This window comes from Cyclopterus lumpus, chromosome 1, assembly GCF_009769545.1.
Source record: "Cyclopterus lumpus isolate fCycLum1 chromosome 1, fCycLum1.pri, whole genome shotgun sequence".
In the NCBI taxonomy this organism is placed as follows: Eukaryota; Metazoa; Chordata; class Actinopteri; order Perciformes; family Cyclopteridae; genus Cyclopterus; species Cyclopterus lumpus.
This window is the reverse complement of record NC_046966.1, coordinates 5,006,241-5,030,272: the sequence shown is the minus strand read 5'-3', so window position 1 is coordinate 5,030,272 and position 24,032 is coordinate 5,006,241. Positions and strand designations below refer to the sequence as shown.

At 44.5% G+C, this 24,032-nt stretch overlaps 1 protein-coding gene across 12 annotated transcripts in view; it reads left to right on the top strand.

The window, feature by feature from the left end:
- kdm4c (lysine (K)-specific demethylase 4C) overlaps positions 1-24,032 on the top strand; it is a 27,069-nt gene extending 3,037 nt beyond the window's left edge. Inside the window, exons 4-22 of one of the 12 annotated variants that reach the window (XM_034530179.1) lie at positions 1,449-1,563; positions 1,861-2,054; positions 4,516-4,565; positions 5,444-5,547; positions 5,763-5,900; positions 6,132-6,325; positions 6,737-6,984; positions 7,152-9,232; positions 9,345-9,456; positions 10,620-10,855; positions 11,884-12,127; positions 13,639-13,715; positions 15,081-15,136; positions 15,266-15,374; positions 20,112-20,306; positions 20,595-20,765; positions 21,483-21,602; positions 22,713-22,805; positions 22,965-24,032. In XM_034530179.1, the coding sequence (XP_034386070.1) occupies positions 1,449-1,563; positions 1,861-2,054; positions 4,516-4,565; positions 5,444-5,547; positions 5,763-5,900; positions 6,132-6,325; positions 6,737-6,984; positions 7,152-9,232; positions 9,345-9,456; positions 10,620-10,855; positions 11,884-12,127; positions 13,639-13,715; positions 15,081-15,136; positions 15,266-15,374; positions 20,112-20,306; positions 20,595-20,765; positions 21,483-21,602; positions 22,713-22,805; positions 22,965-23,132 (4,705 nt within the window). In that variant the 3' untranslated portion in view covers positions 23,133-24,032. Of the gene's footprint in view, positions 1-1,448; positions 1,564-1,860; positions 2,055-4,515; positions 4,566-5,443; positions 5,548-5,762; positions 5,901-6,131; positions 6,326-6,736; positions 7,008-7,151; positions 9,242-9,344; positions 9,457-10,619; positions 10,856-11,883; positions 12,128-13,638; positions 13,716-15,080; positions 15,137-15,265; positions 15,375-20,111; positions 20,307-20,594; positions 20,766-21,482; positions 21,603-22,712; positions 22,806-22,964 lie in introns of those variants that run through there. The other 11 variants (XM_034530169.1, XM_034530186.1, XM_034530160.1 and 8 more) reach the window with 11 other exon arrangements.

Here is a 24,032-nt window from a genome sequence, read left to right as displayed (position 1 = left end):
TTTTTTGCAACTTGGATGTTTGAAAATGTACAATGTTAAACACATTTATTTTTAGAATACAGAATAACCTCTTGAAGATTATTGGTTACCGGGTAAACTGCTGACTGGCTAGAGAGATACTTAATGTGTAGTACACCTGGTACACCTTTTATCCAAAACCAGACTGGTACACCTTTTATTACCGCCAAGATGTCGTCCTTTTATGCATTTCTTTGGTTCCCCTATTTTAGTTTGTCTGTTCTGCTTTATTTTGTATTTGTAATGTTCTACCTCTCTATTGTGTTCATTGCCTATATTGCATTGTCTCCTTTGCCTCATGTCTTTTCTGAAATGTTTACTTGTATGATGTTATGTTTTTACCTTGCTTCTATGTAGAGCACTTTGTAAACCCTGTTTTTAAAGGTGCTATATAAATAAAAATAATTGTATTATTAATGTGGTCCACCAAAAGAAAATCAAAAAGTAATAATATACATTATATCCAGGGGGTTGTTTTGCAGGTGTTGCTTGCATATTTGCCCTTAAAGGAAATGAAAACAAACCTATTCATGAATATTTATATTACATTTTTTGGTAAAATGGTGGACTTCAGTTTATTTAGTACAGCCCAGAATCACAAATTACGAATTTCCCTCAGAGGGCTTTACAATCTGTACACATACGACATCCATGTCCCGGGACCTCACATCCGATCAGGAACAACTTCCCAAAAAACAGGGAAAAAAAAACGTTTCAGGGGGGAAAAAAGGGAAGAAACCTACAGGAGAGCAACAGAGGAGGATCCCTCTCCCCGGATGGACAGATGCAATAGATGTCATGTGTACAGAATGAACAGAGTTACAACACATTCAATGAATATGACAGAAACTATGAATAATGAGTAGTAGGCATGGACCACGATCCAGATAACCACGATCCATGTAAACAGAAGGAGGAGGAGCATCAGCTGGGCCACGGCAGGAGGCCAAGAGCAGGACATGAAATGCTGTCCGTACCATAGTTGAGTTAATTTCCAGAGCTACAGTGTCCTTGACTGAAGATGGAGCCGTGAGAAAGTGATTTTTACCGTGCAGGAGCGTTATTTGCTCAGGGTGTGCGTTGCTATGTATAATGTGATAGTTATTAATGTCAGGTCACCTTCAACTAGATTAATCTTATAAGAATAGAAGATTATAAAAACAGGATTAGGACGATTTGAACACTGAATACAGATGCCCTCTTACTGAACATCGCTAATACTTTGTCTCATGTAACGTTTTGCAAGTGTGTTGCTTGTTTCTTTTATGTCCCATTTTGAAACGCATGTTACTGTTTTATTTTTATTTCTATTTTTCTTCTTTTACGTTACTGTTGTAATGCCGTTGTCTTAGCCAGGACTCTCAGATTCTGAATCTCAATGAGAATATTCCTGGGGGAAAAAATAATGGTAAAATGATTGTCCCCTACAGGTACTGTACACCACGCTACCTGAATTATGAAGATCTTGAAAGGAAATATTGGAAGAACCTCACTTTTGTTTCGCCCATATATGGCGCTGATGTCAGTGGCAGCCTCTATGATGAGGTAGATAATGTTTCTTCCTCCTTTGTTGCTTCTTCTCCGTTTGTATTCTACCATTTCCAAACGTGTGTGTGTGTGTGTGTGTGTGCATTTCTGCTATTCAATCTCTCAATGAGCACAGGTTGAGCGTTTGTAACTGGATAATAATAGTAATAGTGGTCATCAATTTGGTGGACTTTACAGCCGGCAAACCTGGCGCACGGCGAGTTAAACGATTGGATACATTTATTGATTGGATTTGAAAAGAAATGCCATTGTCACCTGGAATACAAATCCTCAAGGTTGTTTCTAATCTCTTAGGATGTGGAGGAGTGGAACATCGGCCACCTGAACTCCATCCTGGATGTTATCGAAGAGGACTCCGGGGTGTCCATCCAGGGGGTGAACACTCCGTATCTATACTTTGGCATGTGGAAGACCACCTTCTCCTGGCACACTGAGGACATGGACCTGTACAGCATCAACTACCTCCACTTTGGAGAGCCCAAGTCCTGGTTAGTGTGTGTGTGTGTGTGTGGGGGGGGGGAGGGAATACACGAAGATGCAATAACTGTGCAATGTAATGTCACGTAACTTTATTTATGTTTTTCTTTGTTTCGAAGTGCTTTACAATATTAAAGGGGACACATTTAAAATGCAAAGAAAATGAACTGAAAGCCCCAAAAAACTGGAATGTCATAAAACATACAGAAAAGCACAAACGGCTCCGTATTGGATCCCAGACGGCAAAGGCTCTGTTGCCTTCACGTGAGAGGCTAGACCTTGGAATAACGGCAAGGAGTGTGTGACTCAATCGTATCGTAAAATCAATTCTAAACCCTGAAACCAATGCACGTTAACGACGGGTTATTGGAGGGCCTATATCTCTGTGGAACCTTCGCCTCTTCCCTTTTTTAAAAAGTTTTGGCTCTCACGGAGCGTTAACTCGCCATGGCATCTCTGTACGAGGCCATATTTGCATCAAACAGACCATTTTATTGTTGTTGTGTCACAGCTCCTGTTTGGTGCGACACGTTAAGGAAATGCAAGTCGGATTCTAGTGCGTGTGTGAAATAGACTCGCAGATGGAGATTCGTGTCCTTTTCATAATGCAGTCCTTATTTGCGTCAAAATAGTCCTCATTCTATTAACCCGACCATTCTGTTGCATATGGCCCTGGGGCTTTTGTTCCCTTTCTGCTTGTTTGCACAAGCCTGCAATAAGGGACTGTACTTTGGAGAGGCCAAATACGGGTGAGAATAGAGAAGGTACAATATAAGCAGCAGTAGGGACATCCAGGGAGTGAGGGAATGTGTGTGTGTGTGGACCTTTTGTTGTTCTCCAAGGGCGTAAGCATATTGTTTGATTTCCTGGAAGCTATCATTCTTGTCTGCGCAGCGGAACAAGACAAAATGTAATATCCCAACCAGTCAGCCACATGCCATGCATCGTTTCTATAAATCTACCTCAAACACTTCAACGCTGATTAGCGCCGTAAACTAAGAGGAAGTGGTTGCTTTTCCACGACTACTTCTGTCAGTTTCACGCTATCAATCGCTTCCTGGCCTCGAGGACAGAATTACTGGGTTTTCTCTGGAAAAATACAAATACAAAATCTGTTGTGATTTACACGACGACTGGGATCATCATCAATGGTTAGTGTAATGATTATACAGTGACTGCACACATGATTTATGCACCTAAAACAAAGTGGATTTATTGTTAAGTTCCTCTTTTAACAAGATATTTCAAGAACAGTGAAGTTGAGATTGAAATAATACGCCCAGATGGAAGATTTCGTGGTGCAGATATAAGATTTGACAAACTTTTAGAATTGACAAACTACTTTTGAATTCCATAGAAAAATACTGGGCTGTCGAATTGCTAGAGGGGTTTGCATTTTTTATTTTTTATTTATACAATTGGAGCCAGCCTTTAAGGAAGTTCAGGTTAAAATAATAATGTGACAGAAAAGGTGAGGAATGCAGGTAGATCAAAATGGAGTTTGCTTTTTATTTCTTTGTCAGCTCGGCTTGCTCCACTCCTCCCTCCCTCTTGCCCTGGAGGGAGTTCTGCTCATTAGAGCACTGAGCCCTGCAACCCCACAGGGATCAGTGTCACAGCCACACACACACACACACACACACACACACACACATAGAGCAGCCTGATGATCCAAGCACCCACACACTTGCATGCTCTTATCATCCAACACACACACACACACACACACGCTCTTTCATCTCACTGCTATTCTGACACCTCGTCCCTGGAGGGGAACGGCTTAAAGATCCACCTCTCGCCCCCACCCCCACCCTCCAACTCCCCATGTCACCTCCACCTGAGGTTGCCGCTCCCTCTCAACCTGTCTCCCACTGCTCTGTTAAGCTGACAGGTTGATATGATGTTAGAAATGCCACAGACCTGAGGGCGTGTGGCTCTAGTCAAATGGAATGCTGAGCCAAACCTTGAGGGAGTTCGGTCGCCCTCCCTGGGATTTTTTTCTTGCTGGGGAAAATGCGGAATAAGGACAAAATAAGACGAGCACTTCACTCGACGCAGTCGGTGATCGTTATTCTGTCTGTCGGAGGTGGAGCGAGGCTCCACATTTTAGAAATAAATAAAGTATTGCAGAAACAAAAGACGACATCGAAGGTTCAGCAATTGCCCAGAAAAGCGCCTGGCATGTTTCGACAGTATATTTGAATACATTTTTATGGTGACATTTCTGTCATCATCATTTGTGATTTATTAATACCATGGTGCCCTGCTGGAAAAGGCTCATCAGCCCTGTTACATTTGTTCATCTCTCCACCACTTGATGGCAGTCTTGAAATTGCAACGGCTTCTCTCGAAACTCTCGGCCGGCAGCTGCCGGTGGACGCTACAGTGTGTTCATTATGCCCACTTTTCCTGTTCATGGTCAAAAATACTAATAATTCAGTGTGGTCCATATCTCTTTGTTGTCTCTCACAGGTACGCCATTCCCCCTGAGCACGGGAAGAGACTGGAGCGTCTGGCTACAGGTACAAGAATAATTTGCATTCTCTTTGTATAAGTGGAGGCGCGGGAGGGGTAATTAAATAATATATATACAGAAGCAGGTCTGCATAAAACAACAGAGTACAGCACATAAATTAAACGCAATGTCATGCTGATGAGCTCTGACTGCAAACATGCAAAAACTGTAGAGATGTAGATGGGGAACATGCTTAATGTATTGGCACGCCACTTTAGGAAAATCCATACTGTCAGGTATTCAGAGACTAAATGATCTTCAATGCATATGATTACACGCACAACTAAGTAATTGTTTAAGTGTAATGAGGCCGATTAGTTCACTGGATGAATGACGATCCCGAAACGCTGAGAACTTAACCACAAATATTATAGTACAGTGAACAAAGATCAAACGATGAGGAAGTTATCGGCAACAAGGCCCGAATACAATAAATTGTCGACCTATTCTTTGTTCGAGTCAGTTATCGGGTAAAAAAACATTTCCAGGTTACATATTGTAAAATTAATTTCAGATGAACTCTTGCTGGGTTTTCGTTGTGCTTCACGCAGTAACTGTGTAACACCCGTCGTCTTGACAGACTAAACAAGCAATTTGGAGACTATTTTGTGCCGTGGTAACTTTTGCTGGATATTTCTTTTGTAATTTTATAAACAAATGAATGAATTCATTTGTTTTGTAATGAATTAGTTTTGCTGTTATAATAATCATTAGTTGCGGCCCTATTGGGAAAACAAGATATCACTGTAGTCTGCAAAGGTTGACTGTCAGAAGCAGAAAATCTGCCTTTCACTTTTTATTCATGTATGTTTTTTCGCTCTTTTTCTCCCGGACTGGCTTACACTCTGTTGACTGTGTGTGTGTGTCTGTGCACATTTGTGTCAGGTTTCTTTCCCAACAGCTTCAAGGGGTGTGAGGCTTTTCTTCGTCACAAGATGACTCTAATCTCCCCTTCCATACTTAAGAAGTATGGCATTCCCTTTGATAAGGTAGGTTCTCAGCCCTTTTGAAAAATGACTCTGTCCTCCTCTTCTCGCCATTTATACAGTCTTCATTGCCAACTTTCTGGAAACAGATTTTCTTGCCAGTAAAATGAACAGGGTTTGATATTAACCAAAGTGTGTTTTCTTTCTTGTAAACCAATATGCCCCCCCCTCCCCCTCCCTCTGTGTCTTTCTCCCTTCTGATCATACATTGTTACCAGATCACTCAGGAAGCTGGAGAGTTCATGGTCACCTTCCCTTATGGCTACCATGCTGGCTTCAATCATGGCTTCAACTGTGCAGAGTCCACCAACTTTGCCACTGTGCGCTGGATCGACTATGGCAAAGTAGCCACACAGGTAACATTCACCTTCCTTTTACAATGGCACAACTCTTCCTTCTTTGGAAAGTCTCTCAAAGAAGTGTCTCGGATTTGAATGCGGTTCAATTTACATATATTATATATATATATATATATATATATATATATATATATATAATATATATATATATATATATAATATATATATATATTATAATTAATCTTTAAAAGTCACCTTCTCCTGACAATATATGTCCTCCTCCTCTAGTGCACATGTAGCAAGGACATGGTGAAGATATCCATGGAGCCCTTTGTGAAACGTTTTCAACCTGACCGCTACACTAACTGGATGGGGGGCAAAGATTCTGCACCCCCCGACCACATCCTTGCTACTCCCAGTACAACGCCGGAGCTGCAGAGCTGGTTGCAGAGGCGGCGCAAGAACAAACCTACGAACAAAGGGTACCGTCCTCTCACTCGCGTTTGCTATGACATACTGTTGAAGAGAGGAGTCTGCTGCAGCTAACGGTGCTACTAGGGGTTTCAATCTGGTGTAGGAGTGGTGTTGATTGTATGTTTATGATGACATGTTTTTAAAAAAAAAATATCCTACACAGTCCACCATCAACGTTAATAAGTTTTGACACAACATTTAAAGAAAATTCCAACGCAATATTTGGAGATTCATCCGATTGCGATGATGAACTTGGTGCCTGTGATGGGGGGCTAATAATTGTGGCAATTGTTTGACAGCTGCAAATGCCATTGTCTCAAAGATCCCCAACATTCCACATTTGCTTTAAAATAATTGTATTATTATTAATCAAGAGTTTTGATTTCCAATCTTCTGTGATCCATCTCCCCCCCTTACAGCTGCACGCACTCACGAATGCGCTCCAAGCGCCTCAGAACCACCGAGGAGCCAATTGGCCTGAATGGCAGCTCAGCGTTGACCAGCAGCAAGAGGAAAGGCCTGGGTAGTCCGCCTGGGCCTAAGGTGCGGAGGATTGTGGCAGGGACGAGCTGCAGGGAAGAGGAGGAGGAGGAGGAGGAGGAGGTGGAGGAAAAGAAAAAGGAAAAGGGAGCGGAGTTGAAGCACAACCAGAACTCCGTTCTTTCTGGTGAGAGACGGTAGTCGGTGTATGTGCGTACGTGATTGACAGTGTCAGTCTGCACATTTACATTTTGGAAATTTCTCTGATATGAGATCATAAATTATTTGTTTGAACCCTTGTTTACTTGGTACATCCACCCTTTTTTTTTTCCTTTTCTTTCTTTTCTTCAACAGGTCCTTGCAGACAGATGTGTGTGGTCAAGGTGAATCGTGTAGAGAGTAATAGTTTGGGTTTTTTGAATAAGGAGCCATCACAAAACTCTCGCTGCAGCGCCATCCCCTCCCCTGTTTCAGCAGTGAAGAAGGACCTAAAGGCAGAGACGGGCAGACACACTGACCCTCAACGCCTCTCAGGGTCAGGGGTCGTATGCAGGACTCCTGAAGGACTCAGACAATGGCCTGAGGCTACCCAGACGCATCCAGGAATTATTGAGGCACGGTGTTGCTCTCATGAACAACGAGACCTCTCATCTGCTCAGGACTGCTCTACCAGGGTCTCTCCCCTGGAGGCCAACACACTCTGCCCATCTTCCCACACAACGAGCACTTCTACTGAGACTGAGACAAGCTTGCGTCCCTCTGACTCTGAAGTTCAGACAGCTAGTGCCTCATGCAGAGAAGACACTTTAAGCCTAACACCAAACACTGACATTAGCATGGGCTCGGGTACTGAGGATTACGCCGACAGCCCTGCTGAAGCAGAGAAAATGGACGCAGTTGTTCATACAAAACGTATCACTTCACACTCTACTACAGAAGCACTTTATGATCTCAAAACTGAGCCCGTAGGGGGGGATAGTTCCACATCCTGTGGCTCCTTCTCCCCTGCAGCACACAATTGCAGTTTGGAAAAAAACCGCACTGAGGAAAATATTTTCCCTCCCCTCCTACAGAGGAATGCAGTGGATATGCCACGACTCACTCCGGAGCCAGCAGATAAGGTTGGAATCTGCCCGTTGCCCCCTGTGCTTATCCAGGAGATGCCCTCGCTCACCCCGGCTGATGACGGGCTGACCATCGTCCCGAAAGCGAGCACGTGCAGTCACCAGGTTGCCCCGGTGCTTCAGCGGGAGACGCCGACCAACTCGCCGGCGTCGCATCGAGCCAAGCAGGAAGAGGGAGAAACCGACTCAATGATGTCAAAGGAACCTCTTGCCGCAGAACCCGCCAACAAGTGGCATTTAGATTCTCCGTATAATTGTGACGCGGCAGCAGTGTCTGGTTTAGAAGGAAACGTGGCTCATTTAACCACCAGTGCTCTGCACAAAATAACATCTGGTGGTGTCCAGGAAATGCTAATAATGCCGGGTATGGCTGCAGAAAAGGACCATACAAAGCTGGAAAATGTTACTCCTGGACGGACTGATGCTTCCTCAAACCAGCAAGTTCAGAGCACTGCACCTCAAACGGGCCAGCAATACGGCTTAGCAGGGATGGCAAGTAAAGACAACTCGGCTCAACGGGACAGTGCATTCAGTCTGAGCAGTTGTGGCTCTCTTTTAGCTGGCACCTCAAACAATAGAGCCCCAACCCCTTCCCCTCCTTTATGCAATCAGAGTGACGGTCACCTAGCATTGCAACTCCACCACCACGCCACATACTCCCCTTCGCATTGTACGTCCGAGAACCCGTACATGGAGCCCAATCCTTTCTCCAGCAACATCTGGAAAAACTTTAATTCCCAGGGCCCTGCAGTGCTCATCCAAAGTCTGCACCCAGAAATCCCCTCCGACTTCACTCACGACTCCCTGCCTTACACCATGTGGACTGAACCCCAGTGCAAAGAAGTCACGGACCTGGAGGACGCCGAACAAGACCTCCGTGAGTCAGAGGACCGGGGTGGAGGAGGCGGGCCTCTCACCTGGGCCCAGCTCGAGCCCACCTCGCTAGTTTCAGTTGGAGCTGTTGAGCCCCTGGGCCTTTGTGGAGATTTTGAGCTCCACAGAATGGAGGCGGAGGGGTCTGAAGCCCTTTCCTTGTGCAGGGAGCTGGGGAGGCAAAGGGAGGCAGAGGAGAGGCTGCACTCAGTTACTGCTGTTGCACCACTCGGGATGGGAAGAGGAGAACGGGATGGAGTGTCTGACATGGAAGAAGGGGGATCTGATGGCGATGAGGCGGAGCAGCAAAGCAGTGTCAAAGGAGAGAGCGGTAGCGACTCATCGGAGGAGGAGGAAGAGGAAGAGGAAGAAGTGGAGGAGGAGGAAAATGATGAGAGTAACTGCAAGTGTGACGAATCAGGCCTGGAACCTGGGGAGGTTTGTGCCGTGAGTGTTATTTTACACCCAGGCATGCACATTCTGTCCTTTTCATACAAATACAGATTATTTTCAACTTTTAATGCTTTTAAATTCTGCCTATTCACGCTAGTACGCCGCCCTGTCAGGGAAGAGGACCACTAAGAGCTGGCGCCACCCACTCAGGAAGCCGACTGCGAGGGCTGTACCCACTGCTGTCAAACAACAGGCTGCCAGTGACGATGGTGGGCACTCACTCACTCAACCACTCACTCAAACCCCTCACACAGTTCACAGTGTTCATTCAAAGGTACCGCTAAGGTTTAGCCTTAAAAGGACTGCCACCATTCAGATAGTGACACATGCACGTGTCAGAAGCCAAGAGCCGTGCTCATTTTTAATAAGAGCCTCGGACATTTTCTGTTGTGGTTGGTGCTGCATCGTGGATTACGCCAGGCCAGAGACCGTGATCCTTTGACTTCTGCTGGTTGCATTGCAGTGAGCCAGAGTACAGTTGCCAAACCCCCGATTGTTAGCAGACTTAAAAACCACAACATGTTCTTTGTGAAAAGGTATGTAACGAGCAAGACGATGAGCTCAGGAGTAGTCGAATGGACTTTGTTGTCTTTATGCTGTTATAACACCCTTTTTAAACAGCAAGCACTGCCAGGTAACATTTGTGTTCTCCCACAGCGTAGCTTTTTAGAACCACTGAGCCGTTCATCTCTGCGGTCCCTTCTCCCCCCTCCTAATTTTTCACATTTGTTGTCTCCCCCCCCCCCCCCCCCCCCAAATGGTTCGTCTGACGTCAGTGCGCACATAAACAGATTTAACTCTCAGGCCTACCACAGTAAAATGACCTGGTGATAGATACTCTATTTGTTTTCATGCTTTTAACAGGGAGGGGAGGCAGGGCCCTCAATTAACAACTACTAATCCACAGACACACACAAACACACATATTCATATCTCCATGGCTGCTGAATAATTCAGCAGCCATTTTAGTTGTTCATCCCACAGAAATGGCCGTGGCTGTGAGTAGCCTATTTTATGATGAGAGCTCTTAATCATTTTGGGTATTTCTTTTAATTTGTATATGAACATACAGGCGCCACTTTATTGAAATAGTTTTCCAGGTTACTGGTGGACATTGTCACCACTGTGGATGGATTAGCAGCAAGTCTATTAATACTGCAGAAGTCAATAGTGGGAACGATGCTATGTTTTTGATATTCAGGCCACACGTTTGTTTCATAGTCAGAGCGGGCTTAATTAACAAACTCCCAGACAAAAGATTTGCTCTCTATTCCATGAATCATCACTCTGGGCCATAGTAAAAAAATAAATAAAAATAAAACACTAGTTGAATAGATAAGTGGTTGTAAGGCTTTGTTGTGTCTCCACTTAGAGCCTCCTGAAGCAAGCCTGGAAGAGGAGGAGGAGGAGGAGGAGGAGGAGGAAGAAGAAGAGGAAGAGGAAGAGGAGGAGGAGGAGGAGGAGGAAATGGAGGCGTGGGCGAAACCCCTCATCTACCTGTGGCAGAACAGGAAGAGCTGCTTCACTGCGGAGAGGGAGTTCAATGCCAATGCAGCCACTACACCGCCACACTGCGCTGTGTGCACACTCTTCATGCCCTATCATCAGGTAACACAGAGGTTAACAAAAATAAATACATTATTTTTTTTTTATTTTTTTTATATATATATAAATAAATTTAAAAAAACAGTGTCATTTGTTGGATGCTTGATTCCAAAAATGCGTTCCAGTTTCATTCGTGCCTATATGCGTGTTCCATAAACACACTTGAGGATATGATTGTATCCCCCGGCTATCGAGCTGAAGACGGGGGAATCAATACTAGCAGATCACATCCAGTCGGACTCTTTGCTTTCGCTCCCTAAGCCCTGCAGGATTTATCAGATTTCAGCTTTACCTGTGCTGATCAGTGGCTCTAATCCCATCTGGGGCACATATGTCTTTCACGCATCACCCTCCCCTCCCACTCCTCCCACCGTAGAAATAATCGGACACAATTACTTACTGTTTTTCGGCAAACATGCCTTCCGTTTATGTAGGTCCATCCCGGAGTACTTATTTAGATGAGTTTCTATATAAATAGAGCTGTGTTACTGTAACGCCTTAGTTTCATCAGCGAAGTGTTAAAACCTGATGAATCACTCTGTAACATCTGTCAACTCGTATGGCGGTGGAACAAGTAAAGACCCCGCAAGCTAATCAAATGCTCTGTTGTAATGTCAGTGGCGATATTGTCTTTGCTGATCTATTTTAAAAATATTATTTTATAGCTAAACTGATTAGATGTGCGGAGAGCGACCCCCATGCGTCACCAATACCAGGCCCTAACCTGTGGTGAAAGCATGGCCCACGAAAAAAAGACATTTAAGTAGTTTGCAAATCATTTAATGACGGCTAAATAATTACCGCTGAACAATACTAGTATTGAAAATACTTCTGCGCCCTCTGGTGATGAATGTCACATGGTTTTCTTGCAGCTCATCAATGTCTTATTACCCAACCAGCTCCTGTAGTTTGCCACTGGCTAGAATGCCATCCAGAGTGACTTCAATTATGAGGGAAAAGGGAGAAACTCCTATTATTTTCCACATCTCGCTGCTATATTAGGATGTTCCGCTCTTCTTTTTTTTTTTCAGGCCGAAGACAAAGTTGAGGACGATGCACCTATCGTAGCGAGGGACACCTCCAAATCCTCATCTCCAATGGAGGGCCCCACGCGTCCCTGCAGAGGTCTGAGGAGGACCATTCCCCTGGTCCCAGAGATCTGTTTCTCTTTCCGGGAGCAGAACTGCCCCCCAACGCCCACCAACCCTCTGCTGCAGGAAGATGGCACCTCCCCTCTGCTCTACTGCCAGGGCTGTTGCCTGCAAGTCCATGCAAGTACGTATGCACGAGGGAAGAGAAGTGTGTGTGTGTGTGTGTGTGTGAGATTTGTTTTATTTAATTTTTTGTCATGTCATTGGGTCAGTGGGTTTGAGCCCTGAATCCCGTCTGGATGTTCCACCCCCTCTCTGTTTCCCTTTCTCCCCCACTCTCTGTGCGGTTTGGAGTATTTTATTTCCCTCGTCAGCCGAATGACGGTGAATCCTCTGTGTTCACCACACATACTTCCTGTGCAAACCCACATTATCTCAATCCCCCATACACACAATTTAACAGCTCTGGGTCTTTGTCCCAATCCTTACAAGTTGAACCAATATCTTAAGCGTTCAGCTGGTCTTCCACAGACACACACACACACAGTTTTTGAAAGTCTCACACACTTTTTATAATGACATAGCTTCTCTCAGTCAGTTTCAATCCCTCCGCCTTTTCTGCCCCTCGTGCTGATACGGCCTCTGCATGTGCTTGCTTTTGTGCAAGTGTGTGTGTGTGTGGGGGGGGGGTACAGGGTGGGAGTGAGAGCTGAAGTGCATGTCATTTGACACTGATGAAAAAGCCACAAGTTTGGTTTAGGAAACCTACAATAAGTAGAAGTTGATTTTGCTTTCCCCCCGTATTGTTATTTGAACTCGTGAAGGGAAAGAGAGGTGAGCTTAGATGTGATGTTTGGTTCGGTGATGGATAGCGGGGGAAAAGACCGGAGACACACACGCATACAGACTTTAAGTGTTTCTTACAAATAAAAATTCCCCGCAGCTTATGTGTCTAAAACCTCTAGGACTGGATTTTAACCAGCTGTCTGCTTTGAAAAGACTCTCATTTGTCTTACTTTTAAATTCAAAATGCGTTTCCGTTGGAGGCCACCAGCATTTATATTTCTATAAAACATGTCTGCTGTTCTGCCCGACCAAGGACACGGAGCGAAACCAAGCGAAACAACAATATTTACTCAAACTGGCTGCTTCATACAACTCTGAATGTTTTCGCGGTGTCTGTCAGCCATGTCATCTGGGTTCCAAAGGGCTCGAGTCTGAAATGAACGCGCGCTGTCACGCCAGTGCCGGTGCGGCTGTCTCCAAGGTGCTCTTTAATACGCAGACGAACGCACAAAATAATATGCTTTTATAAACAAAGTGGCGATGGATGCACCTCTTCCCTCCTGTGTTGTCTGCGTTTCTTGCTCAACCACAGCCGTTCCCTTTTTCTTTTTCTTTTTCTTTTTTCACACACCTAACCATAGAGCTCTCTCCATTTCCACTCCGTCTGCAATACTGTGCATTTCTGCACGAGGCGATACCTTTCTGTTAGAAACAATGTGGACGTGGCATTTCCTTCTGTTCTTTGTAACAGCGATTATAGACTTACCATTCGCTTACCGCATCGGCTGCTTTCTGTCAACGGTTTGTTGGGACCATGCCACCAGGTTAGAGTAAAGCGGTTTAGCAGTATTTGAGTGAGAGTGAAGACTCTTTATTTTATTTTTTTTAATCCATCACTTCTTTCTCTAGGTTGCTATGGCGTTGCCGCAGATGATGTCAGCGAACAGTGGTCGTGTGATCGCTGCACAGAAGGCAGCTTTACGGCAGTAAGGCCATTTTTCTCTTTGTGATGTCACCTTTCCCCGAAACCTTTCTTGACAGTGGTGTTTTACATGGAGTGTAATTATGAGCACTTAACGTGTCGATGCAAGGCTATTGGAAAACAGCTCTGATCAAAATGGCAAAATTTCTACATTTTGATCCTAGTCGATTTAAAAAAATAAATAAAGTGTGTTTTGGAGTCAACAAGGACACGGTTATCGTAACATAAAGGCTTGATAGATTAATATGTCAGTTTTATTATGCCGCACTGTTCCTCTCCAGAAGAAGATGTTGCTATTTGCCTTTGTGTGCATCACCTTGATTGGCGGAGAACACACTAGAACAGATATAGCGTATTTTCCGCACTATAGGGCGCACTGGATTATAAGGCGCACTGTCAATGAATGGTCTATTTTCGATCTTTTTTCATATATAAAGCGCACCCGACTATAAGGCGCATTAAGCGAAAAAAAACAGTCAGTCAGTCAAACTTTATTAAACGTATTCATAATAACTCTCAACATTGTTTAGTTGTAACACGTAAAAAACAGTCTGATACCGCTAAATCAAACGTTAGCATAACTCTGTGTGGTCATCTTCTTGCTTCCTCCACTTCCGTACCATTGATTCATTAATGTTGAATTCCCTCGCAGCTGCTCTATTCCCATGTTCTACTGCGTGGCTGATAGCCTTGAGTTTGAAGTCCGCGTCGTAAGCGTGTCTCTTGACAGGTGCCATTGTGGGGTCCTTATATACACACACACTGTAATATTATGGCGAAGCACAGTATGTATTACTCCGCGACGCTCCTGACTACGGTAGCCGTAAAGGGGCGTTTCGCCCGTCTGGATCCCATGTAAAGTCAACGCACAGACGTGTTTGGTTGAAATTCGGCGGACGTTGCGATAGATGCGTTTAGTGGTTATTTCGACCGTGGTGGATGGAGGAAATTATAACTGTTTTTACCGAGACAAGCCACGGAGATAAGCCACGCCCCCTTTTCGCAAATGGTTGCGAAAGACACAAATGAACACAACTTGACTGGCGAATAAACTGACGCGTCATAAAGCCGTTTGGTGTGAACGCACCATAATGCTGCAAGCGGTGCGGCTTTGTAGTTTACCAAAGTCGTACTAAAACATTTTGACAGAGCGCCGTGTACCACACAAAATCGCTTCGAGGTCAGTAAGCACAGCCAGAATTAATTCATAAAAAAGGCGCTCCGGATTATAAGGCGCACTGTCGTTTTTTGAGAAAATTAAAGGCTTTTAAGTGCGCCTTATAGTGCGGAAAATACGGTAAGTTAAATAACTGCATTTATAAAAAGATCTTTCTCTCATTCTCACTTATCTCCGTCTGTTTTTCCTCAGGAATGCTGTCTCTGTAACCTCAGAGGTGGAGCTCTGAAGAAAACCCAAAGCGACAAGTGAGACAGGCTTTTGTTTCCCTGATTAGCTCTGCATACTCATCTTTGATCTCCAGAGCTCAGACGAATGGATTGTCTGTGCTTCTGACTCATCATAATGTATTAATTTGTGTGTGTGTGCACATATAGATGGGCCCACGTGATGTGTGCAGTAGCACTGCCAGAGGCGAGGTTCAGTGATGAAGCCAAGAGGGGTCCCATTGACACCAGTAGGATCCCCATGCAGCGATATAAACTGGTGAGGACACACACACACACACACACACACACACACACACACTCACACAATGATGCAGAGCTGGAATTCCCCAGGTCCTTGAGGACTGGCTCAGTCTAATTAATGAAGTGTTCACAGTTCTAATTAACAATGTGAGACGAACATGCCCGCAATCAAAGCTAGATAATTAACCACTGGCGGGTGGCAGAGGGGGTTTGTGTATGTAGGGCCGTCTGTGTGCGGGTGTTTGTCCGTGTGCGTGCGCTTGCTTAATGAGAGAGCTGGAGTGTGTCTCAGCGGACCTGACATGTAGCCACTATAGTTAGCTCTCTGCTGCAGGCGCCACGATAGCTCAGCAGAAAGCAAAAATGTCGGAGAGAGCGGTACAGCCTAATGCACGATTCTCGCTTGCATTATTGTTTCAGGAATACATATTGCATTTAGATAATAAGGCGTGTATATATGATTGATCAAGGCACGGGTTGGGACTCCCTAAAACACAATCTGGGTTGGGACTCCCTAAAACACAATCTGCGTCAGTAACGGATTACTGTCCAAAGCTAGAAGTAAAAGAGCTCAATCAAGGTATTGTAAATACCTGCTATTCAACTGTATTATATTAAACTGACAGGTCTTTCTATGGGGCTGCCCCCACCGTAATGATTAAGTCGACTAATTGGTCTTCTTAGTCGGCGAAGATTTCTGTTGGCAAGAAATCATTATGTTTCATTAAGAAATCTTTGAACCCATCTCTGGTTAACACAATAATTAAAGTGGTGCTTCTGTGTGATTTCTCAGTTTCACAGATCTGTTTATTGAATCAACTGAACCATTTGTTGGACTGAGATTGCCCAATCTTCTAGTATTTAGTCCACCTTCACGACAAAGGGGTTCCCTTGAGGCCTCGGGGTTATACCGCCAACCTTGAACCACACCTTCGCCTATTTGTGTCGGGCCGAGGATCTGCGTCGCACGCCGCTCCCCTCCTTTCTATTACTTTCATCTTATTTGTTTTCAACTCTTAAATAAAGGAATAATAAAATACCCAGCCTTGTATTGATGAAAAACTGAGTGGAGCTTCCCGTATAAAGCAATACTATAAAGTTTATATTTAGCGGTGTCCACCATAACGGAACCAACTAAACGTGGCTCTTACACGAGTGCCTGCATCGTAGAAGGAAAACTACTGCACTAAATAGGACACTGACTTTATGGACACAGTGACATTACCCACAGCACAGGGTATTTACAGGGATATGGCTCATATCGGCTCACTCCACATTGTAATTACGCTCATTTGGATATGAAAGCACAGACCACAAAGTGTCAAGATCCGTATCCAGAGGCCAAAAATCTGAACAAAAATGAAAACTAGTCCGGACTGAAAAGGGCGACGCGCTCATAAAAAGCCTGTGACATTACCCCGATGATGGGCTAATCTTTCAGATCTTGTTATGATCAAAATTGTGAACAGTGCTTTCTTCCTTTTAGCTGTTGGATGCTAATTTGCTCGTCACAGTGCCATTCGTAGCTCTTGGCTGGCAATGCTGAAAACACATGCTTTGATAAAAAATTATATACAGTTTCTTCCCTTTTTTTATTTTATTTTGCATCTGATCTGACCTCATCCTTTTTTCTTTTTTTTCACACTTCATGATGACACAAAGTCTTTGCTCTCTGGGGCCAATTTTTCACTAATTAACATGTTGACACCAGCACTTTTTTTTTTGAAGGACTCATGATCAGTTGATGATAAAACAGATGGGCCTCTTAACAAAACAAGTTTTGAAATGAAGATAAAAGATTTTGGGGGGAAAAAACCCCCAGACATCCCGCTTAAACATTCTGTAGTATAACATAAACCCCATTTGTGTCACGAGGACGGCGGGTACCTCTCTTCCATGTCCGCCGCATCGTTTGGAAGTTCGCTCTGTGAGCCATGTGTTCACATTGGACCCGCTGCCCCTGCAGCAGCAGCCCAATGCATTTATAATTTACTATCGCACGCACACACATACGCATTCATAATTTACTGTGGGAATGTTCTTAACGCATGGCTCAACACAGTTGCCCAAATACACCCCAGAGAAGACACGGGCATGGGAGAAAAATTGGGTTAGACACACACACACACACACACACACACACACACACACACACACACACTATGTTGACATAATTTAGCATTACTTCATGTTTTCAGACGAATAGATTATTCCACCAATAAAAGTACATAAATACCTATTATATTCCCCTGGCCCCAGTCGGTGGACGAGACGGCCGGGCCAGTTCTTCAGCAGCACACTGCTGTCCGCAGTGGAGGAGATGTTTGGGAAAGGCGTTGTGAAATGTAGGCCAAGTTAGTCACCAAGAAAAGCATAAACAGACTAAAAGTCCCTGGGTTCAGAAATAGAGACGCTGTGGGGGCAATCGAGGCGCCGCGAATAACAAAAATACAATAATGTGGTGAAGTTGCGTCTTTTCAACCGACACCTGAATTGAGTAGGCGAAGCTGATGATCGCAACGGCGAAGCCAGCCGGGCTGCGGAGGTCTAACTGGAATAATGGTGATTTTATGTGAACAAAGGACACTTATTTTAGAAGCTTAGCTGATGAGGACGGATACTTTAAAAACACATCTTTGTATTGGCACCTGCGTATCCGCCTATCGAATGCTGTGCGTTTCTTACACGGGGGAAACTTTCCTGTTCTATGTAACCGTGCATTACAACAACATGACATATTGCAGTACTTCCATACTCTCTTTAGACACCTCATGTTCTTCCATGTATGTGATTGGATAGTGATATGACAGTTTACATGTCATCACACATTTTTATATATATGCTACACTTCATATTTTACAAACCACATATATATATATATATATATATATATATATATATATATATATATATATATATATGTATGTATGTATATATATGTGTGTGTGTGTGTGTGTATGCATGCATTCATGCGGGTAAAATAAATAAATAATCGGCCAGCATGTATGGACTTGCAGGAATTGGATCACTGAATACATTACCTTCAAAGAGACACGTAAACCGAGCCGGGGGTCGGGAAGCGGGGGAAAAATGAAAAGAAAAAAGAGCCTAAATGGATGTTTTATTAGGAGGAGAGTGGAGGAAAGGGGGTGATGGAGGAACGGGGGGGAAGGAGTAGGGTTATAGTGGGAGGATGTCGTCATTCTTTCCCCTTTTTAGCGGTAGAGCTGAGGATTTGTGGGAGGAGGAGAGTGGAGATGCCACAGTGGAGCAAATGGCCTTGATGGGAGGTTTGGTGCAGAAAACCGAGAGATGTTTCTTAAAAATGTAGGTGCGAGTGTGTCGGTGTGCATGGATGCGTGGCAGCAGTGTTTGTGCGTGGGCCGTGCATGTGTGTTACTCCCTTTGTTGTGCAGTTGGGTACAGCTCAGAGACCTCAAATGGGGGGGGGGGGGGGCGCATAGGCATTGCAGCATTGGTTTGTGGAAGCCTCAATTGATGTCATCCGATTGGTCCTATTTGAGGGTTTTCCTTGCATTGTAGCGGTGAAATAACGTGTTGACTGTTGCGACCGAGGTCTCTCGCTCTCCTCGCCCCCATTTTATTCTCTCGTGTCCATGTTTTTGTTTTTTTTGCATTGGGGGAGATTTCACCGATGTGTTTATTTTGGAGCACATGCTGGTTTTAAATGAGGCTCGAGGTTCACGGCCCAACCAAGCGGGGATTCACTTAGCGGCCTTTTCTTTTTGTCTTTAATTCGCCGCTGTTCTTCTCTGCGCCCGCAGTCAAAGTCTCAAGTGGAAATGCAGATTTTAGCCCGCTTTTAAAGACTTTTGAATAAGGTCAGGTTTTTCTTCAAATGCAAAAGAGCCTCTCAATGGTTGATGGCCTAATGTATCGCGCACGTGGAAGGTGAGAGGAAAGATTGGAAGGAAGGAGAAGAGGGCCTAAAGGTCACTTTCTGGTTTTAGTTGTGTTCATTCTCAACCTGTGCTAAATGTACGTAAACGGAAAAGCTGATAACGACTCAAATGCCTGGTTTGGATATCAGTGCCAATGGCTACTCCTGTATTGGATACCATTAATTTAACAATACAACAATTCACAACATTTATATCTCTGTATTGAGTAATGAATGTTTAAATGAAAGCCTGCTGTTGCCGTACACATGAAAGAATGATCCCGGTCTCTTCCACACAGCTTATTAATTGAACGCTGGTGTCGGTACTCTGTGTTAGCTGATGCGCAACGTTGCACTTTCTAATACTAACAATACTCACTATGTCGGTAGTATTAAAGGGGAATGCCGAGATTGTTCTTATTGTTGACAAATCCCATGGAAAGCCAAAACACAAGTCACATAAATGAGCCATACTGTTAAACTGAGTGACATGTTGCTTCATTTCGTTGCACGCGGGCACTGTTTGAGTTGTTGATTTCAATCCCACATACCGTGCCCCTAATTATGTCAAATATTCACTGGAGAACTAAATGTGTTTTTTTAATTCACAGCTGCAAGTACTCCCGCAACACTATTCACCCCTGTTTGTCTAACGTTCGGTGTAAACTACAGTGCCCAGCTGTGAAAGGGAAAAAATTTTGTGTCTTCAGTAGGAAAGAATGGACTTTGGGGCCGAGTGCTGGCTTGAAAACTAGAGCCCGAAGCCAGCCTTGTCCTGAAAGACTTTGGGCCGAGCTGGCCCTCGTCGGTCAGCGCTCCGTGCTGACAGTTTGCTCTGGTCTGTGTTTACAGAAGTGCATCTATTGTCGTAAGCGCTGCTCGGGGAAGCGGCAGGCAGGTGCTTGTATCCAGTGCTCATGTGGCCGGTGTCCCACCTCCTTTCATGTGAGCTGTGCCCATGCTGCCGGTGTAATCATGGAGCCGGATGATTGGCCGTATGTCGTGTCAATCACCTGCCATAGACATCAATCACGGAGTTCGTCAGCTGTAAGTTTTAGGACGGGTGTTTCCTCGAGCTGTTGTGAACCAGGTTGTGCTCAGTTAGAACAAAGGACACACGGCAATGTGTTCGCTGTGTTGAGATCAGACCCTTTTTCCATTCGTAAAAAGATGGAATTGGGTCAAATGTTTTGGTGTGAATGTTGTTTAAAAAAAAAAAAAAAAAAATGAGTGCAAGTAAAGTAAAAGGTGATGGTCTAGTGTAGGGCTATCAATGTGCATATCGACCGCCTGTGCGTGTACGGTGGTCTAATTGCTGCTCCATGTCTACACTAGAAGCAGCGGGCGTGCCAAGCGCCGATCTCGCTGGGCCAGACAGTAATCTCCAAACACAAGAACCTGCGCTACTACAGCTCCAAGGTCGCCGAGATCACCTCCCAGACGTTCTACGAGGTCATGTTCGACGACGGCTCCTTCTCCAACGATACCTACCCCGAGGATATAGTGGTGAGAGTATGTTTAATTGGAGACGTGCTTTCAGAGGTCACCTCCCACTTGTATGAGGCCATATCCGATATTAGAACCCTCTCTTTTGAAAGGAGCTTCCTTCCATTCGAGAAGGGATTATTGGTTCTCGACTGGTCGTTGCACGAGGGATTACCTTTTTTTTTCTTTTTTTTTTTTAAATGTGCTTTACGATCTTAACTAAGGTAAAAAAAATTTTAAAAAACCCTGATGTGATCCAGAGTCATTTTGAGTCATCTTCTCACTGTAAACCTTTCTGACTTTACGACGAAACAGCGTGGATTTCTGAAAATGCCATTCGCATTAAAACGGGATATCATTGTTGTCATGGTGGCAGCAAATAATCACTCGCATGCCCTCCGGATGAGTGGAAATTCATTGATTTGCCGCGGCAGACGCAACCACACGCTTGTGCGTGTTACTTGTATTAGTGAGGACGTTCCACTAATTTTGCATTCAATCCCGAACCTCACCCCTTAATTGGCCAAGTCCTCTTCAGATGTGCAGCAAATTATACGCCCTAAAACCCGTAGACGCAGCGTTGAATAGCATTCTATCTGGAGACTGTTGTGATGTTGAACAGACCGTTTGAGCGTCTTGCAGGTTCATGTCCTGAACGCCAAACCATACATGACTTTCTGATGTTTTTTTGACATTTTGACAGGCACCGACCGTTCTTCTTTTGTGTCTTTTTTTTAGAGCAGAGATTGTATGAACTTGGGTCCTCCAGAAGTTGGGGAAGCTGTTCAGGTGAAGTGGCCCGATGGGCTGTTCTACGGTGCCAAATACCTGGGATCCAACGTATCCTACATGTATCAGGTACATGCCGACGTACTGCGCTGTTTTGTTTTTTTGCCGATGGGATACTTTTTTTGGGGAGTGAACGTTGAATTATATTGCATGCTCAGTCGAGGGTCGAACTTGACGAACTCCGGCAAACGTCAGCGATGTCGTGACTCCTCTGACGTCGTCAAAGTCCCCGGGTCTATGTGTGGGGAGGTGGAGGGAGAGAGACAGCGGACGCCTGTGATTGAGTGAGGCGCTGAAGCCGTTGGTGACTAAAGAGGAGGAGGAGGAGGAGGAGGAGGAGGAGGAGGAAGAAGAGGAAGAAGGGGGGAGGGTGAGCGAGCAGGGATGGAGAACGCAAAAAGCTATTCAGTCGCAGATGGGGAGAGATCGAGCGAGAAGAGGAGGATGAGAAGGAGGTGACAATCTGCATTATTCAAACTAAATGAAATATTCACCGAGCCAAGTCATGCGGCTTCCACTTAAAGCTTTATTTAGTTGAGATGGGCGTCAGCCATTAGTTATGCACAAATGCATCTGTGACGCAGATACTCAGTTTAAGATGGGTCAGATTCTCCAAAAAAAAAAGAAAAAAAAGAAGCTGAACAAGAACTTTCCATTGTCGAGTTGTTCCTCGGCGAGGAAACAGTTCTGCCTTTTTACTTCAGGAACTACACGTCGATCAAAAAGTTGCGATTTTGCAAGCGGAAAACATTTGATTTTGAGCGCAGAGGGAAAACGTCTTTGTTCTTCATTTCTTAATCAGTCACACTGTATAGTCAGAGCCGCTAATGTTTCATCATTTAGACTCAAAGGGCAGTTTATCTTTGTAATTTGTGATGACATAACCAATTATGAAGATATTGTTTCACGTTTACGTTCGACCTTTTCATAATCTATATTGCATTTGCATTGTTGCTACAAAGATCACTTATCTTTGACTAATGTTCAATTCTCGCATCTTTTTCGGGGTTTATTTACCGGCAAAATAAATATACAGATTCCATTGAGGAGTCGGGGGTGACCAAGTGGAGTACAATCGGTACCCTTTACATTTAGGGCGGACGAAAGAGGCAAATTGCAAAGCACTGCATTGATTTACAACCCTGTAAATAAGAGCTTCATATTTTCCCGTCCCCTCAGGTGGAGTTTGAGGACGGGTCTCAGGTGCTGGCCAAAAGGGAAGATGTCTATGCTTTAGATGAAGACCTGCCTAACAAGGTGAAACGTAGACTTGTAAGTATTAGACTTACTGGGCAACACCTAAACAGTAAACCACAAAGTTTGATACTTTGACTGGCATGAAGGTTTTAAAAAACTCTCTAGCCACCTGAAATGCTTTTTCTTGTTGTTGACTCATTGCCGTTTTCCTCATGGCCCTTTCTTTTGTTCTAGTCCACCGCCTCGAGCATGCGTTTCCAGGACGCCTTCTTCACCACGCAGGGCGAGAGGAAACGCCAGAGAACGCCCAACTCGCGTTTCCAGAAAGACTACGTGGCCCTGCCGGGCCTCCGTACCACGGCCAAAAGCACATGGGAGCAACGCAGCCACAAAGGGAAATGAAGCCACGGACGAATGCACTGACTCACCGGTGGCCGTCGAGGGGAGGCCGTGTCTGTGCGCGCATGCTTGTGTGCTGGGAGCGCTTTGGAGGCACTTCCTGTCGCCCGCACAACGTCCCTGAGAATGGGTCAGGAGAACCAGTGTGAAGGGGAACGGGGGCCTCGAGGTTAGATGGCGGTTCACTAGCGTTGCGGGCGTGTACATTTATACAACAGCGATCGTGACAGCTGGACTCTCATAGAACGGGTTAACGGAGGGGCGCTGTTGCCTCGTGCTTTCACATCCGTCAGGGAAAATGAACGTGACTTCCATTCGTCACATTGACCCCCCGCCCCCATCCCCTTTTTTTTTTCTTTTTTTTTCTTTTACAAAAGAAACTTTTTTTTTTTTCTTTGTACATGGAAAATTCAAAAGGGGGAGATTTTTCTAAATAGCTGTGGTCTGTTATTTCCAGATTGGATTTAGAATATTTATGCACTTTGCGTGTAGTATTTTCCTCATGTCTTTACTGTTTCTCCCCGCATGTTAAACCGTGTGTCCTAACTGCTCCTGCTGGAGTCCAATGACACGACAATGGCTTCCTTGCTGCACGTTTTTTTTCCCCTTCATCCACATGGACGAAAACATTTTGTTTGATATTGGAAAATTAATCATGGCTGAATTTAAAAGAAGCCAAATATTGATCATGTTTAATCCCTTGCGAAGGTGAAAAATTCAGACGGGAAGCCATGACTGTGTTGGATTCTACGCACTATTAACGTGAAATGCTACTGTTGCTCCATTGAATGAAACACATTGTTGAAATTATTTAAAATTTGTATTTATTTTTGGCTTGCTCTAGGTAAACTATTGCTAACTGCTGTAATGAAAACAATAAAAAAAGATATGTTTTTTTCTAAA